This window comes from Mesocricetus auratus, unplaced genomic scaffold, assembly GCF_017639785.1.
Source record: "Mesocricetus auratus isolate SY011 unplaced genomic scaffold, BCM_Maur_2.0 Super-Scaffold_100676, whole genome shotgun sequence".
NCBI classification, from domain to species: Eukaryota; Metazoa; Chordata; class Mammalia; order Rodentia; family Cricetidae; genus Mesocricetus; species Mesocricetus auratus.
This window is the reverse complement of record NW_024429266.1, coordinates 60,839,041-60,854,863: the sequence shown is the minus strand read 5'-3', so window position 1 is coordinate 60,854,863 and position 15,823 is coordinate 60,839,041. Positions and strand designations below refer to the sequence as shown.

At 47.9% G+C, this 15,823-nt stretch overlaps 1 protein-coding gene and 1 long non-coding RNA gene across 2 annotated transcripts in view; one reads left to right on the top strand and one right to left on the bottom strand.

The window, feature by feature from the left end:
- Positions 1–3,336: 3,336 nt before the first annotated feature.
- Lct (lactase) overlaps positions 3,337–15,823 on the bottom strand; it is a 38,373-nt gene continuing 25,886 nt past the window's right edge. Inside the window, exons 10-17 of the mRNA XM_040737941.1 lie at positions 14,699–14,989; positions 13,662–13,860; positions 12,419–12,621; positions 10,008–10,120; positions 7,370–7,504; positions 5,884–6,107; positions 4,684–4,914; positions 3,337–3,741 (exon numbers count right to left, since the gene is read on the bottom strand). Of these exons, the coding sequence (XP_040593875.1) occupies positions 3,521–3,741; positions 4,684–4,914; positions 5,884–6,107; positions 7,370–7,504; positions 10,008–10,120; positions 12,419–12,621; positions 13,662–13,860; positions 14,699–14,989 (1,617 nt within the window). The 3' untranslated portion in view covers positions 3,337–3,520. The remainder of the gene's footprint in view (positions 3,742–4,683; positions 4,915–5,883; positions 6,108–7,369; positions 7,505–10,007; positions 10,121–12,418; positions 12,622–13,661; positions 13,861–14,698; positions 14,990–15,823) is intronic.
- Positions 6,013–6,682, top strand: LOC121136772. Its single transcript, XR_005873897.1, has 2 exons — positions 6,013–6,122; positions 6,520–6,682. It is a non-coding gene; the product is annotated as an uncharacterized LOC121136772 (long non-coding RNA).

Sequence of the window (15,823 nt, the reverse complement as noted above, 5' to 3'; positions counted from 1 at the left end):
GGAAGACATTCTCTAGCTTCCTGCTTCTTCCACTAAAAGTCATGAGGTTTGACACATGGGGTATGTTCTTAGAGTGCCTGTGTGTCAGGGAACCCTGACCTGGACTTGTGATAGGAGGAGGAACTTTGTTTCCTGTGGGATAATAGGCTTGGGAGATGGTAATGCTGGCAGGAAGCAGAGTAGCTGCTGAGCTGCCGGGGCACAGAACCTTTCTAAAAACATGCCCAGAACTTTAAATGTTCCATACTGTGACACAATAACTTTCTAAGTAGTGGTCATCATTGCAAAAGTTTAGCTATGTGTAGACTAATTACTAATTCAAAACTGGAAACAACTAGACGTCCTCTGTGGGCATAATTTCTGTTGAGAAATGGTACATACTAATGCAACACTTGCCATGTTTACTGAATGCCTGCTGTGTCAGTGAAAAGAAGGTAGGAGACATAGCATAGGCATAGGATGAGTCCATCTTTGTAAGTTTTGTATGTAGAGGACAGTGTGTTAACGTGTATGTAAAGAAAGAAGACATTGTTAATGGATGGCTATATATCCTAGTTCTCTTGTAGTCTTAAATTTTTCCAGTCATCTGCATTGATCATATAACTTACATTATTTAAAGAGAGTTTTGCCAGGTATAGCGGCTCACACTTAAAATTCCAGCACTTAGGAGTCAGAGGCAGTCTGAGTTCAAGGGCTATCCTGGTCTACATAGCAAGTTCAGGCCAGCCAGGGCTTCAAGGTAAAACCTTGTCTCGAAACAACAACAAAAATGTGAGCTTTATGCCGGGCGGTGGTGGCGCACGCCTTTAATCCCAGCACTCGGGAGGCAGAGGCAGGAGGATCTCTGTGAGTTCAAGGCCGGGCTGGACCGATAGCCTCCGAAACAATACAGAGAAACCCTGTCTCATAAAAACCAAAAAAAAAAAAAAGTGAGCTTTTAAATTTTTCTAGCAACCATCTCACTTAAAATCCAGTCTTCTAAAAATGCAGCAAGCTGGGTGTGGCATCTCATGTCTATAGTCTGAGTACTTGGGAGGAGGCAGGAGTATCAAAAGTTCAAGAATATCCTCAGGTACAGGTTCAAGTCTAGCCTAGGCTGAATAACAGCAATAGCAAGGCAATATAAGATTTTAAAAAAAATACTTTCAAGTGGATATGAATCCTGGAAAAACATTAAGTACCTCAAATTTGTCTTGCAGAAAAATCAAATACAAATCTTAAATTCATGTTTTAGTAAGGTGATTCCTCCTTAACTTTAGATCTTACAAAAGTACCCATGGTTGAAAAAGCTCTAAAATATAAAGAAAATGGTGTCTGTGTCCTGGCATCTACCATTCCCCCAAGATAACCTCTATTAATAATTTCTAATGTAATTTTCAGAAAAGTTTTATGCATATAAGCAAATATGTAATCTTTATTTTTAAATAAATGGGATCATATTGTATGTACTACCCTGTATCTTGCTCCTTCCTTACAGTCTCGAAGATCTTGACCTGTCCCCACACAGCCAGCTGCCATTCTTACTACTGTCTGTAGCGTTTTGCCGAACGTAAGGCCCCAGCTGATTACCCACCATTGGATGTATTCCATGCTTATTGAACATTGCTTGGTTTAAGCCAGACAGTGGTGGCACACCTTTAACCCCTGCACTTGAGGCAGAGGCAAGCGGATCTCTGAGTTCAAGACCAGCCTGGTCTACACAGTGAGTTCCAGGGCAGCCAGGGCTACACAGTGAAACCCTGTCTTGAAAAAAATGGAAAGAAAAAAAAAGTTGGTTAGGTCATGTATGGTAGCAGATTTTTATCCCAGCATTATGGAGGCAAAAGGAGGAGAATCTCTGTTTGAGGCCAGCCTGGTCTACACAGTGAGTTCCAGGCTGACTCAGGTTGCACAGTAGGACCATGTCTCTAAAACAAAATTGATTGTTTGGTTTTTCTGTTGCAAACATGAGCGCCTGGAGGAGAGATGTACTCTGACTGAGAAAGGTGATAATGGGATATGGTTTGCTACCTTAAAGGATATTTGAGGTTTGGATTATGAGATGCCAGGTGAGCTCTTTTAAAGGCTGTATGAGTTAACATACTTCTCCATCAGTGTGTGAGACTAGACCCCACCCCTATGCCATCCTTCATCATTGTCAACACTATAGATGAAGGTTATGTGTAATTTATATGCACTGATGATCTTGAATGAACATGGACTTTGGGGGTGTGGGTTGAGACAAGGTCTCACCACAGGCTCACAGGCTGTGTAGACCAGGGTGGCTTTGAACTCAGGGATCTATCTGTCTGCCTCTGCCTCCTGAGTGCTGGGGTTAAAGGTCTGCAGCATGACTAGTGAGATGGCTGTCTTTCATGCTCCTGGCCATGCTGACTCATTTTGAAACTGTCTTTCAGTTCTACTTTACTATTTTTCCTACTGATTTGTAGAAACTATGCACAATAGAAAACCCTTTATGCTGGGCAGTGGTAGATCTCTGTGAGTTCAAGGCCAGCCTGGTCTACAGAGCAAGTTCCAGGACAACTAGGGCTACACAGAGAAACCCTGTCAAGAAAAGAAAAAAATTTCTGGCTGCTGAGCTAGAATCTTTGGATAAGATTTTTTGTTTTTAACCATAATATATATGGATGGGTGTTTTGCCTACATGTATTTTATGTGGCATATACTTGCAATGCTCACAGAAGCCATTAGATCCCCAAAAGAGATCATTGGATCCCCCAAACTCAAGTTAGAGATCAAACCCAAGTAAGTCCTCTGGAAGAGCAGCCAGAGCTCTTAACGCCTGAGCCATGTCTTCAGCTTCCTGGATAGGAAACTTGTGTGGGTATACTGTAGGTGAGGAATGCTTGTAATAAAACTACAGATAGAATCACTCTTACTCATCTTTCACATTTTTACTGTTCTATATGTATGGGTATCTTGCCAGCATGTATGTCTGCATCATGAGTGCCTGGTTTCCAGGGAGGCCCGAAGAGGGCATTGGAGCCCTGAACTGGGTTACCAACCACCGTGTGGGCACTGGGAATCAAACTCAGGTCCCCTGAAAGAGTGGTCAGTGCTCTTAATTGCTGAGCCATCTCTCTAACCACATAATAATCTCTTAAAATTAACTAAAAATTGGGGGGTGTGGGGATAGGAATTGAACCCACATCTTTGAATCTGATAGGCATGCATTTGCCCCCATGCTATGTATGTCCCTGACCTACCGTCCCCCATTCCCTGCTCCCTCTCACCCCCAATCAAGATTTCATGATGTGGTTGTGGCTGGTCTCAAACTGGAGAGCCTCCTCTGCCTCCTGAGTACTAGGATCATAGACAGACACGTACTATCATAGCTAGACCTGCATTTTATTTTTATTTATTTATTCATTTAGTTGAGTGTGTACCATCAAACACTGAAATGAGCACACTGAACCACCAGACAGTTGAGTCATTTCCACAGCTGTGGGCAGGAGTCTGTGCTAGCAGAACTGTCTAAAGAACCCAGGCTTCTCTGCACAACTGCAGAGGCAGTGACTTGTCAGAAGGAGGAAATGGGACTCAGGTTGTGTTGGCTTGGCTGTGTTTCCCGTTGCTTGGAGCGCTTGCAGTATTTGTAGGACAGAAACGCCAAGCTGCAGACTGCAAGTAGCAGAAGAGCGAAGAGCACATACAATGCCGTGTGGGCTTCTGTTTTGCCCAGCATCAGGCCCAGGAAGGGCACGTCCATCTTCGTGGGGCTGCTGCCAGTGGGTCCAGCTTCTAGGAGAGGACAAGAGGGGCTCAGCTCAGGCTCTGGAACTGTTAGCTCCCAGACTGTCACAGCTCTGGGAAAGTCCTCTAATCCTGCAGTGCACAAGCTGCATAGTACCCCCCACCCCTCGCCCCAACGAGCTGTGGTGTTGGCATGGGTCCCCTTCACTGTTGGGTTGTTTTTATCATTGTGGGCGTGTGGGGGCAGAGGACAGCTTTCGAGAGTTCTCTCCACTTTGGGTTCCTAGTATTGAACTCACACCATAGCGCTTTTACCTACCGGGCAGCAAACCATCTCACTGTGCCCCCCACCCCCACACCCCTTTCCCCCAGAGACTGGTCACATGTAGCCCAAACAGGACTCAAGCTAGTTAGGTAGCCATGGATGACCTTGAACTTCAAATTCTACTGTGTCTGTCTCCTCAGTGCTTGGATTACAGAACTGTGCCACGGGACCCTGTCTGTGTGCTGCTGGGAGTTGCACCCCATCACTGGACATGTGAGATGAGCTCTCAACCCACTGAGCCACATCCCCAGTCCTGTATGAAGCATCATTTCGGGCAACTAAGCTACAGCCTGAATTGGATAATGGTCTTTTATTGTCATAGCCATTTACATTTTATAGTCACCCAATAAGTACTAGCCCCAGTGTTTATACAATTCTCTAACTTGACCTAGAAACTGCCTGGAAGCCTCTGTCCTTCTCAAGGAAGAAGCAACAGAGAGTTAGAGGTAGGACTGGATGTGCTCATTTCTACAGTAGAGCCCAGTCTCCAGGAGTAGGCAAGCTCTGGAGAATCCTGTAGCAGCCCACAGGCACCTGAGTGCCTGCTAATGAGTGAAGGGAATAGAAAGGTAGGAGAAGGCCAGGAACTAGAGGAAGGTGGGTGGAAAGAGCCGTTCCCTCTCACCCTTGCCCTTCAATGTTGGACCCTCCCAGTGCCCCCTCACCCTCTGGCTGGTGGAGACAAGGATGAGGTCCTTGTGTAGGGTCAGGAAAGCCATTGCAGCGGATCACAGAGGCGTAGTAGTTGGCCGATGCCTTAGGGATCCTTGGCAGAGAAGGGTCAGAGCGGTTCAGAAAGTACACACCAAACCTCTCTGAAAAGCCTGTGGCCCATTCGAAGTTGTCCATCGTGCTCCAATACGTGTATCCTCGTAGGTCCACCTTATCCTGCACAGCTGCTCAAACACAGACCTGGTGTGAACACTTCACATCAAGACACCTGTGTGCCAGACTGCCTGAAGCCAAGCTCATAGTTGTCCCCACTGTCCTGCTTTGTAGAGTGTGAGTTCCAACTCAGGCCCCTTCCTGTGTGCCGGCAGGTCCTCTGTAGTGGACATGCAGGGTCATCAGTCTTTCTAGAAAGGCTCAGTTCTGAATGGAACTCGGATAGCCTGAGCTGCCTGCACAACTCTCTTCTGTAGCTCAGGGATTGGTCTGAGTCAGGACCTTGAAATACTGCTAGCCATGGAGTGGTGGGAGCATTTAGAAGCAAAAGATCTGAGCTGTAATAAGACCTGGAGCCCAGTGTTTACATATATATCATACATAGCTTGTAGCTATATGTCCGAGTGCTGTGTGTGGGTACACATAGAGGCCAGAGGTGAGCCTCAGATGTTGTCCACCTTGTCCTTTGAGACAAGAAGGCTAGGCTGACCAGCCAAAGAGCCCCAAGGTCCTCCACTGTCTACCTCTCCAGTGGTGGGATTACAAGCAGTCACACTACGCCCAGCTTTCTACATGGAGTCTGGGATTGAGTTCGGGTGGCACCATTGTACAACGACCACTATACCAACTGAGCTACCTCCACAGTCCTTTGCCTTGCAGACAGAGGGCCCTGGAGCCGCCCACAACTCTTGGCCTGCCACAGAGGAGAGTAATGTTCAGAGAGCCAAACAGCAAGAAAGACGGGTGCAGAGGACTCGGGCAGCATCTAAGGTGGAGCCAGTTCAGGCTTTACTTGCTGTGGGTAGGTAAATCTAGCAAGGAAAAGACCTCAGCCATAACCAAATGCTCAAACTCAGTCAAGCAAAGGGCCTTGTCATTAGTGTCCCTGAGGATGCCAGACTGCCCTCCTACAGACACTGTGATACTCCAGCAATGAAGGGGCTCATTGGGGCCGGGCAGGCCGGAGTGGGAACTCTTACCTTTGAGGGCCTCATTGATGTAGCTGCGGAGGTAATAGATCCTGTCGGTGTCGTTGAGTTCTAGCTCTCCCCGTCTGGACACTCCGTTCTCTGTGACATAAATTGGAGGGTTGTTGTATTCCTCCTTCAGCCAGTTCAGGATCCTCCGGAAGCCAAAAGGGGTCACCTTCAGCCAGGAGGAGCCAGAGTCTGGCCAAGAGCTGTCTGCGATGGAGGCAACTCCCCTGCAAGTTCACAAGGTAAGGGTGAGGGAGGTCTTGTTTATAAGCTGCTGGGAATGGTCTTGGTTGTGGCACCTAACCTTCCGAGGTTCCTATCACAGAGGGCGGGCGTCTCACACTAATGTCCCCAGCTCCTGTCCCCTACTGAAGTATAAGTGCTACCTTCACAGAATGGGTCCCCAAATCTGGAGGTCCTCATCTGTGTAGGGGGGACCACTCCAAGTGTCCACATCCCTGGCCCTTGTGGACTGATGGAAAAGAAAGGGGTTCGTTCATGGGAGAGGGGTGCCCGCTGGAGGGGGACACAGGCTGAGGTATCTGATGAGCCCATTATTTCCATAGACAAAGACTTCTCCCTCCCCAAGCTCTTCACAGCACTTGATCCCACTTAGCAACTGACTGTTGCATCTCATAGGCTCTGGTTGGTGGAGGTTTCTGGGGAGACAGTCTCAGAACTGCAGGACTTGGTGGAGGACATGAGGCTTGTTTGTGAAGACAGATCCAGAAAGATGTTGGTGTGAAAAGATGCAAAAAATGGGCTGGAGAGGTATCTCAGTAAAGTGCCTGCCTTGTAAACATAAGTGCATGTTCTTTTTTTTTTTTTTTTTTTTTTTTTTCCCTGAAACAGGGTTTCTCTGTATTGTTTTGGAGCCTGTCCTGGAACTCTCTCTGTAGACCAGGCTGGCCTCGAACTCACAGAGATCCGCCTGCCTCTGCCTCCCAAGTGCTGGGATTAAAGGCATGTGCCACCACCACCCATCGAGTCCATGCTCTTAAAAAGTGGGGGAGTCTGGGCATGGCAGCGCCTGTTGTATTTCCGGTGCGGGGAGGGTGGAGACGGGCAGATCGCTCTGCACACACAAGCACTCACACATACAAAAGATACAAAGAGATTCAGGTGCACACAGACAGCCCTTGCTGTTTATCCACATGAACTGCAACTAAGAAAACAGTTATGAAAATGTGTCGATGTCCTTTCGCATCACTTCTAACATCATTCATGCAAGGACTTCTTATTCTCGTTTCCTAATGCCTCCTCCATGAATATACACTTTTATATTGTAGGGCACAGATAAAATATTTGGGCCTTTGTATTGAAGGCCAAGGACGTGTGTTAGGGGAAGCAACTGGGAGACGCAATGTTGGGTGGCTGTCACTTGCTGTAGATCTCAAGCAAACCCTGGTATACATACCATCAGGTATGCTATGAGTCCAACCCCGGTGAAGGACCCTTTCTGCCTCAGGTGCCCTGCGGGTCGTCTTACCTGTCCGCTTCAAAGGAAGAGGTGGTGGCAGGATAGTTGAGGTTGTAGGCCAGTACAGTGGTGTAGTGGTTGAACCCGAAAAAGTCAAAAGTACCCTTGATCCTCGTCTTCTCACTCTCTGTAAACTCAGGGAGCCTGGAAAGAGGGAGCCATTAGGGGAAGAAGCTTCAGGAAGAATCACATTTGAGGAGAGACTGTCAGGACGGAGTGGGGAGCACTCAGCACTCCAGGCCCTCGGCTGTGACTAGAGCAGCTCCCTGGAAAGGGAAGCCCGTCAGGCTCCTGCCTGATGCTACAGCCCCTCTCCACAAAGAGCCACTCGGCCCACTGGCCTCACTGCCCTGATTAAGCTCCCTGCAGGCTGACCCCTCACCCGCCTCTGGCCCATTTGCTTCAGACATTCTGATTTTTACCATGTATGGTACATTTGAAAACCAAGAGCACATCTGAGGTGATTGCCTTTGAACCGTTCCTTTATGTTCTGGAATGCAGTCTCTGTCATTTGTGCCTCCCGGCCCTCCCTCTGTCCCTGCGCTTTCCCAGCCGGCTTCGTCCAGTGCCTTCCAATGCTTCGCCTCACCAGCGGGGAAGTCTCGAGAGCTGAATGCTGCACTTCTGTGCTCTGATGGTTTCACTGAACTTGTGTTCTCAACCCTTGCTTCTCTCTGGAGTCTGCAGTAGCTCCTCACCTGGTGGCCCCAAGGCCTGGGCCGTCCGTGTGTGGCTTCCATATGGCCTTACCCTGCCCTGCAGAAGGCTCGCCTCAACTCTCCTGCATATACTCTGCTTATTCTGACTCTGTCTATACCCATAACCCTGAGACACAGCGACTTTTGCTCCCCCAAGTTCTTGTCCTTCTGAAGGCCCTGCTCCACCAATGCCCTGGTTCCTGAATCCCCAGGTCTGCCAGCCTCCAGGTCTCTCTGAAGAGCCTGAAGAATAGAATCCCATGCCATCCCCTCTTCCCTGCTGGAACCTGTAGGAACCACACTCTGCCTGTGGACCCCACTCACTTAGTTCTGACCCAGATGTGCAGTAGCTGCTCAGCTAAGCACTGTGGAGGGACCAGAATTCGCACCCAGAACAAGAAGCCAGGCAGCCAGAGAAGCAGTGTAAATTAGATGTACAGAAGTAAGAAAGGTGGTAAGTCCCGAGGCAAACGGAAGATAAAGAGAAACAGGTTAAAAGAGCTAGCCAGAGACGGCTAAGCTAGGCCAGTATTCAATACGGTCAAGTCTTCATGTCTAATTTGGGAGCTGGTTGACCCTAAACAAAGACCGTGGTGCAGGCACCTTGTTATGAACATCGCTTTGGTGGCGGAGCACCCTTGCCCTAGCCTTTGTCACTCATCTTTAGTAATGAAAGCACCTTGGAAGCCATAACTGATAGCTGCCCTCACGGGAAGCAAGGATGCTGTGTTGTAAACCACTGCCATCTGCTGGTTTACAACAGAATAGGATGAACTGTCTCTGGAGTGATGCAATGGGTTGCTTAGGAGTGGGCACTCTTGGGACACTTTCCACACCTGTCCAGGACAACAATGACAATAATAGCATCTGTCTTGTCAGGTGCAGTCCCGTGCCAGCCTCTGAGCTTAGTTTTGTTTTCATTAAAAAAAACTTGTTTCTTGCCAGGTGCTGGTATTGCACGCCTTTAATCCCAACACAAGGGAGGCAGAGGCAGGTGGATCTCTGTGAGTTCAAGACCAGCCTGGTCTACAAGAGCTAGTTTCAGGACAGGCTCCAAAGCCACAGAGAAACCCTGTCTTGAAAAACAAAACAAAACAAAACAAAAAACTTTGCTTCTCGCTGGGCAGTGATGATGCACACCTTTAATCCCAGCACTTGGTAGGCAGAGGCAGGTGAATCTCTGAGTTCAAGGCCAGCTTGGTCTACAAAGTGAGTTCTAAGATGGCCAGGACTGTCACACAGAGAAATCCTGTCTTGGAAATAAAAAGCAAACAAACAAACAAAACAAAACTTGCTTCTCGGGCTGGAGAGACGGCTCATCGGTTAAGAGCACAGGCTGCTTTTCTAGATGTCCAGAGTTCAATTCCCAGGAAACACATGGTGGCTCACAACCATCTACAATAAGATCTGATGCCCTCTTCTGGCCTGTCGGCATACATGCAGATGGAACACTATATATAATAAATGAAATAAAATCTTAAAAAAAAAACATTTTTCATATGAAATATTTTGAATATGTTTTCCCTCCTCCAACTCTACCCAGATCCTCCCCACCTCCCTGCTCCTCCAATGTTGTTTTTTCTCTCTTTCAAAAACAAAAATCAAAACAAACAGCAACAAAAAGACCCAGCCACAGATGAGTGGCTCGCTCAATTCTCAGAAAAGCATCTTCTTGCAGTAGAGGGAATTGACAGAGAGCCTCGACCGGACAGAGTGTGGAGTGGGAGACTTGGAGCACTCTGTGCTAAATGGGTGTCTTTCTCAGCCCTCCTCCCCTGAGACCTATGTGAAAGAGCCAGGGGTGATGGCTGGCTCCAAGGAACAGCGCCCTCCAGACACGACAGGCCTCAGCTGTCACACATGCTGTCACACACCATCTTCCCAGCAAGGACACAAGCCCTAGGCATGGCGCCCTGCCTGGCACTGACACATCGCTCACTCACACTTACCTCGACTTGTTGAGGCCTGCCGCCAGGCTCCTCTCTAGGATCCGTGTCTTCATCACCTCCGGGTAATCTCCGTTACTACTGAAGATGGGGTGTGAAAACCAGCCTCCCATGAACTGTGGGGTGGAGGGCAATGTTCGCTGAGGCTGACGTGACATGGGAGGGAGGCATCTCACCTCTCCCAGGACCCAGCAGGCCTAGCGGAGGCCGTACCATCAGGGTCATTCCCTCCCTCCTGTCAAGGTCTCCACTGAACGTGAGTGGTTTTGCATGCTGGCATCTGCTTACTATACTAGAGACTCCCAGGGACAGTATAAGCACGTCCCTGTTTTGAGAATTAGAAAATTAAGGGCACTAAAGAATTCCTCGGGATTTAAGAAATTCTTGCCGCCCAGAGGTGACAGCTACAGTCTGGCTCTAACCCTACTGTGGTCAAAGGGGAGAGTGGAGGAAATTAGCTTCAAGCCCGTGTTGCATCTAGAGAGACCTACATATAAACAAGATCTCATCGTGGCACAGACAGGCCTCAAACTTGCTATGTAGCTAAGGATGACCAAAAACTCCTGACCCTCCTGCGTCAGTCTCCAAAGTGCTAGGCTCACAGGCACGTATCACCATAACCAGTTTTATGCAGTGCCAAGGACAGACCCTCAGACTCCATGCATGCTAAGCAAGCACTCAGTCAAAGGAGTTACCTCCCCGGGCCCGGACTAACAATTTTTAAAATTGTCATCAGTGGTGGCGGTGGCAGCGATGGCGGTGGTGTGTATGATGTGGAGCAGGGACGGGTACCATGGTGGACATGTGAAGGTCACAAGTCAACTCTGTGGAGTCTCTTCTCCCCCACTTTTTAAAATTAATGTATTTGCATTTTATATACACTGGTGTTTTGCTTGCACATATGTCTGTGTGAGGGTGTTGGGTTCCCGGAACAGGAGTTCCAGACAGTTGTGAGCTGCCCATGTGGGTGCTGGGAATTGACAGGGCCTGTGGAAGAGCAGTCAGTGCTCTTAAAGGCTAAGTCATCTCTCCAGCCCATCTCCTTCCTTCTATCTGAGGATAGAATTCAAGTCACCAGGCTTGCACTGGCAAGTTCCTTCACCCACTGAGCCATCTTGTCAACCTATAGACAACTTTTTAAGACTTAGAACTCAGTCTCTGGCTGAAGAAGAGGTTCAACTGTCAAGTGTATTTGCTGCTCTCCAGAGGACCTGAGTTTGGTTCCCAGTGCCCTGCTCATGTGGCTCACAACCGTTCCTGGATATCAGATGCGCTCACAGGCACACATACATACACATAATTAAAAATAAAATAAATTGGGTGGTGGTGGCGTACACCTTTAATTCCAGCACTCTGGAGTCAGAGGCAGGTAGATCTCTGTGAGTTCTAGGCCAGCCTGGTCTACAGAGCAAGTTCCAGGACAGCCAGGGCTTCACACAGAAACCATGTCTCCGAAAAACAAACGAAATCTTTTTTAAAAACTCAGCCTCTTTTTTTTTTTTTTTTTTGGTTTTTCGAGACAGGGTTTCTCTGTGGCTTTGGAGGCTGTCCTGGAACTAGCTCTTATAGACCAGGCTGGTCTCGAACTCACAAAGATCCGCCTGCCTCTGCCTCCTGAGTGCTGGGATTAAAGGCGTGCGCCACCAACGCCCGGCAAAACTCAGCCTCTTATAACTCATCCCCTTCATCACAACAAATCTCTATGTAGAAACATCTAATTCACAGATGAAAAACCTGAAGAACAGAACAGTTAAGTATTTCCCTTCAAGCTCACATCAAGTAAGCAAAAGTGAGATTAGATCTAAAAGCTTTGATTCCTGGTCTCCATCTATTTCTTTCAAAGTAGAGTGGGAGAGAAGATAGCCAAGAAGAGATGGTACCCAGAGTGTCAGGACCTTATATAGAAGTCCATTCCACCTTGTCATGAGTTCAGAGAGCTCAGGATCATTCCTATTGTCTCTAAGACATTAGCTTAATGGCTACAGGATGCCCTGGCCTTGGTGGTAAATGGCTCTATCTAAAGGACATTAGATTTGGGCCCACGTGAGTTTACACTCATCCTGAAGGCTAAGTGATATGTGCAGCTATGAAGCGTCTGATGGCTGAGTAGTACGTGCAGCTAGGTGTGTCTTTGGATTAAGGGAAGTAACTGCTATTTGTCCTCTATACATGATAATAGAAGTCTTCTGCCGTTGTCCCCACCTTTGGTTGGTTACTTAAGATGATGCGTGAATAAACAGAAGCACATTCAGTTTGGACTGAAACTGCCTTCCTGACACTATCCTATGTCTCTCTCTTGAACGTCTCTAGCCTTTCCCCCATCCACACTCCCCACTCAGGAACGGACCCAGGGCTGATCGGCTGGTCCAGACTGCAGACCCACAAATACCAGTCCATGACACCAGAGGACACACCTGGACATATCTCCTGGCAGCTTCGACGTCCTCCTGCTTGGAGGGATCCCTGGGCTCAGCCCAGTCACTGCTGATGGTGATGGAAATCACACCTTTCTGGCTGGCGCGGTACTTGTCATTGTAGAGATGCCAAGCCTCAGTGTGAGCCTTTATTAGGTTGTGGCCAGCAGTGTATGGAGCCGTGCCAGGCCTGGAGGAGATTCCTGGAAACACACACAGGGATATCAGTGGGAAACACCATCTTCTCTATGCATGGGAGGAAAGATTTGATACCTGGGAGACTGGCATTCCGATCCCAGATCTCCCTCCTGCTGGCTGGCAGACAGTAAGTCAGCCTCTTCCCAGGAGAATATGAAGTAAAGATGTAAGAAAGGACCCAGATGGTTCATGGGCAGCAGCCGGCAGCACTCTGGATGAGAAAAGGCACTTGACCTTTGTTGGCTTATGTCCCCTCCTCCGTGGGACATCTACCATCATGTATGCTCAGAAGTTGACATCCTAGAATCTAGGGGACCACTATGAAGTCAAGACTGGAGGACACACCCAATGGCAACAATAGCACATGCCACGAGAACAGTGCTCAAATTGAAATGCCAACTAAGAACCACAGAAGATGCATCCATATGTGATTTGAGAAATAACCTCCCTAACCCATTTCAAGCTTAAAGTGGGGGGGGGCGTTGGTTGTGTGGGTAGGGACATGTGTTAATTTGTGTGAGTATAGGTGGAGGCTAGAGGACAGCCTTAGGTATCATTCACAGAGACACCATCTACTTCTCCGAGACAGGGTCACCAGTAAGCCCCACGAGCCACCTAACTCTGCCTTTCCAGGACTAGGATTACAAATCCATCCCTGGTTTTCTGTTTGTTTGTTTGTTTTGTTTTTTACATGGGTTCTGGGAAGAGAACTCAGACCCCCATATTTGCATGGCAAGCACTTTACCAGCTCATCCCTCCCCCCAGGCCTGTAGAGGCAGGGTTTCCAACACACTGCCTAGCCATGACTTCTCAAGCCACCTGGGTTCCAGGTCCTCAATCTGTTAAGAATGCTACAACAAAGCCGGGCAGTAGTGGCGCATGCCTTTAATCCCAGCACTTGGGAGGCAGATCTCTGTGAGTTGAGATCATCCTGGTCTACAGAGCGAGTTCCAGGAGAGCCTCCAAAGCCACAGAGAAACCCTGTCTCGAAAAAAACCAAAAAAGAAAAAAGGATTGTTACGACAAGTTGGGCCAGGGCCTTTACCTGGAGCCTTTACTCCACTGCCATAGCCTTGGGCAGCAATGACGAAGGGCTCATTCAGGGTGATCCAAAACTTCACCTTGTCCCCCAGCTTCTGGAAGAGCACATCTGCATAGTCCCTAAACAGCTGCACAATTGTCTCGTTCTCCCAGCCCCCGATGTCTTGCAGTGCCTGAGGCAGGTCCCAGTGATACATGGTCACCTGAGGAAGGGGGGAAGCCAGATCAATATTCTATCAACTATTTCCTCGGGAAGCTAGCAACATGAGACATGCAGGGACAACGACATGGAAAGGCGTGGGGAGTCCTGAGCTATCTCCAGAATGGGGTAGAAGACGCTTCATTCTTTGGTTCTGTACCATGTGAATTTATGGACAATTCAAAACCCAAGTGGACGGGGCTGGACTGACAGCATCCAAAACAGAGAAACCCTGTCTCGTAAAACCAAAAAAAAAAAAAAAAAAAAACCCAAGTAGAAAAGCCATTTGGTGCCTGGGGTGATGGCTCAGCAGGTAGAGGTGCTCGCCACCAAACCTGATGATCTAGGCTCAGCCTCAGAGAGGTCAGCCCTGTGGATTTGTCCTTTGCACACGTGCACATGAGCACATGTACACACACACACACACACACACACCTACCTTTTAGGGGTTGGCAATATGACTCAGGTGATAGACTACTTCCCTAGCATGCATGCCACCCAGGGTTCCACCCCCAGCACCACAGAAATGGCATGGTGGTGCAGGGCACACCGACAAGCCTAGCACTCAAGAGATGAAGGCAGACACATCAGAAGTTCAAGGACATCTTCAGCTACATTAGGAGTTAGAGGCCTCTTTGATGTAGGAGGCCTTCTCTCCAACATAAATAAATAAATAACAAAAGAATAAATAAATAAGACCCTATCTGAAAAATAAATAAATGGATATAAGAGGCAGACAGCACCTTAAAAATAAATGAGTAAAATAAAATAAAAGCCCAGCATTTTTTTTACATACTAAATGGGTCCTGTTGACTCACTGCCTCCAGGGACCAGGCCCTCACCTGTGGTGTGATGCCAGCAGCCAGCAGAGCATCTATGAATCGAACATAGTAGTTGAGTCCTGCTTCATTGATGAACTTGGTGGTTCCGTCGGGGAGGACTCTAGTCCAGGAGATGGAGAATCGGTAGTGGGACACACCCAGGTTCTGAAGGGTCACCACATCTTCAGCAATCTTGTGGTAACTGTCACAAGCCACATCTCCTGTGTCATTATTCTCAATCTTCAGTGGTGTGTGGGAAAATGTGTCCCAAATGCTGAGTCCTTTGCCATCTGCTCTCCAGGCACCTTCAATCTCAAGACAACAAGAGGTAGTCTAAGTCATCTGACCAAACACAGACTGCCCTCTGCATCACCTTGGGGAGCCTTCCCCATACACCCTGTGGCCAGTTACTAGTCACCTGCACACATGGCAGCATCACGCTGCACTCTGCTTCTGGGCTGGCTTCCCATATCACCAAGTAGTATAGGCATCTGTGTGTGTGTATGTGTATGTGTGTGTAAGAGAAACAGAGACAGAATTTTGTGTGTACGCGTGTGTGTGTGTGTGTGTATGTGTAAGAGAAACAGAGACAGAGAATCTCATATGTGTGTGTGTAAGAGAAACAATCTCATATGTGTGTGTATAAGAGAAACAGAGACAGAGAATTTTGTGTGTGTGCATGTGTGTGTATGTGTAAGAGAAACAGAGACAGAGAATCTTGTGTGTGTGTGTAAGAGAAACAGAGACAGAGAATCTCATATGTGTGTGTAAGAGAAACAGAGAATCTCATATATGTGTGTGTGTGTGTAAGAGAAACAGAGACAGAATCTCATGTGTGTGTGTAAGAGAAACAAAGACAGAGAATCTCATGTGTGTGTGTAAGAGAAACAGACAGAGAGAGAGATCCATATAGAGAGTTCTTCACTGGAGAAAGGAATACAAATATGGAAAAAAAAGGGCTAGCATTTCCTTATGGAGTCATATTTGAACTGGATGTATGGATATGAACTCATGGCTTTAAATACACAAAGTGTGGGACTGGGGGATGTGGCTAAGTTAGAAGAGGCCTTGCATGGCACCCATGAGGCCCTGAGTTCTATCCTCAGCACTGCATATATCAGGAGTGTTGATGCATGCCAGTAATCC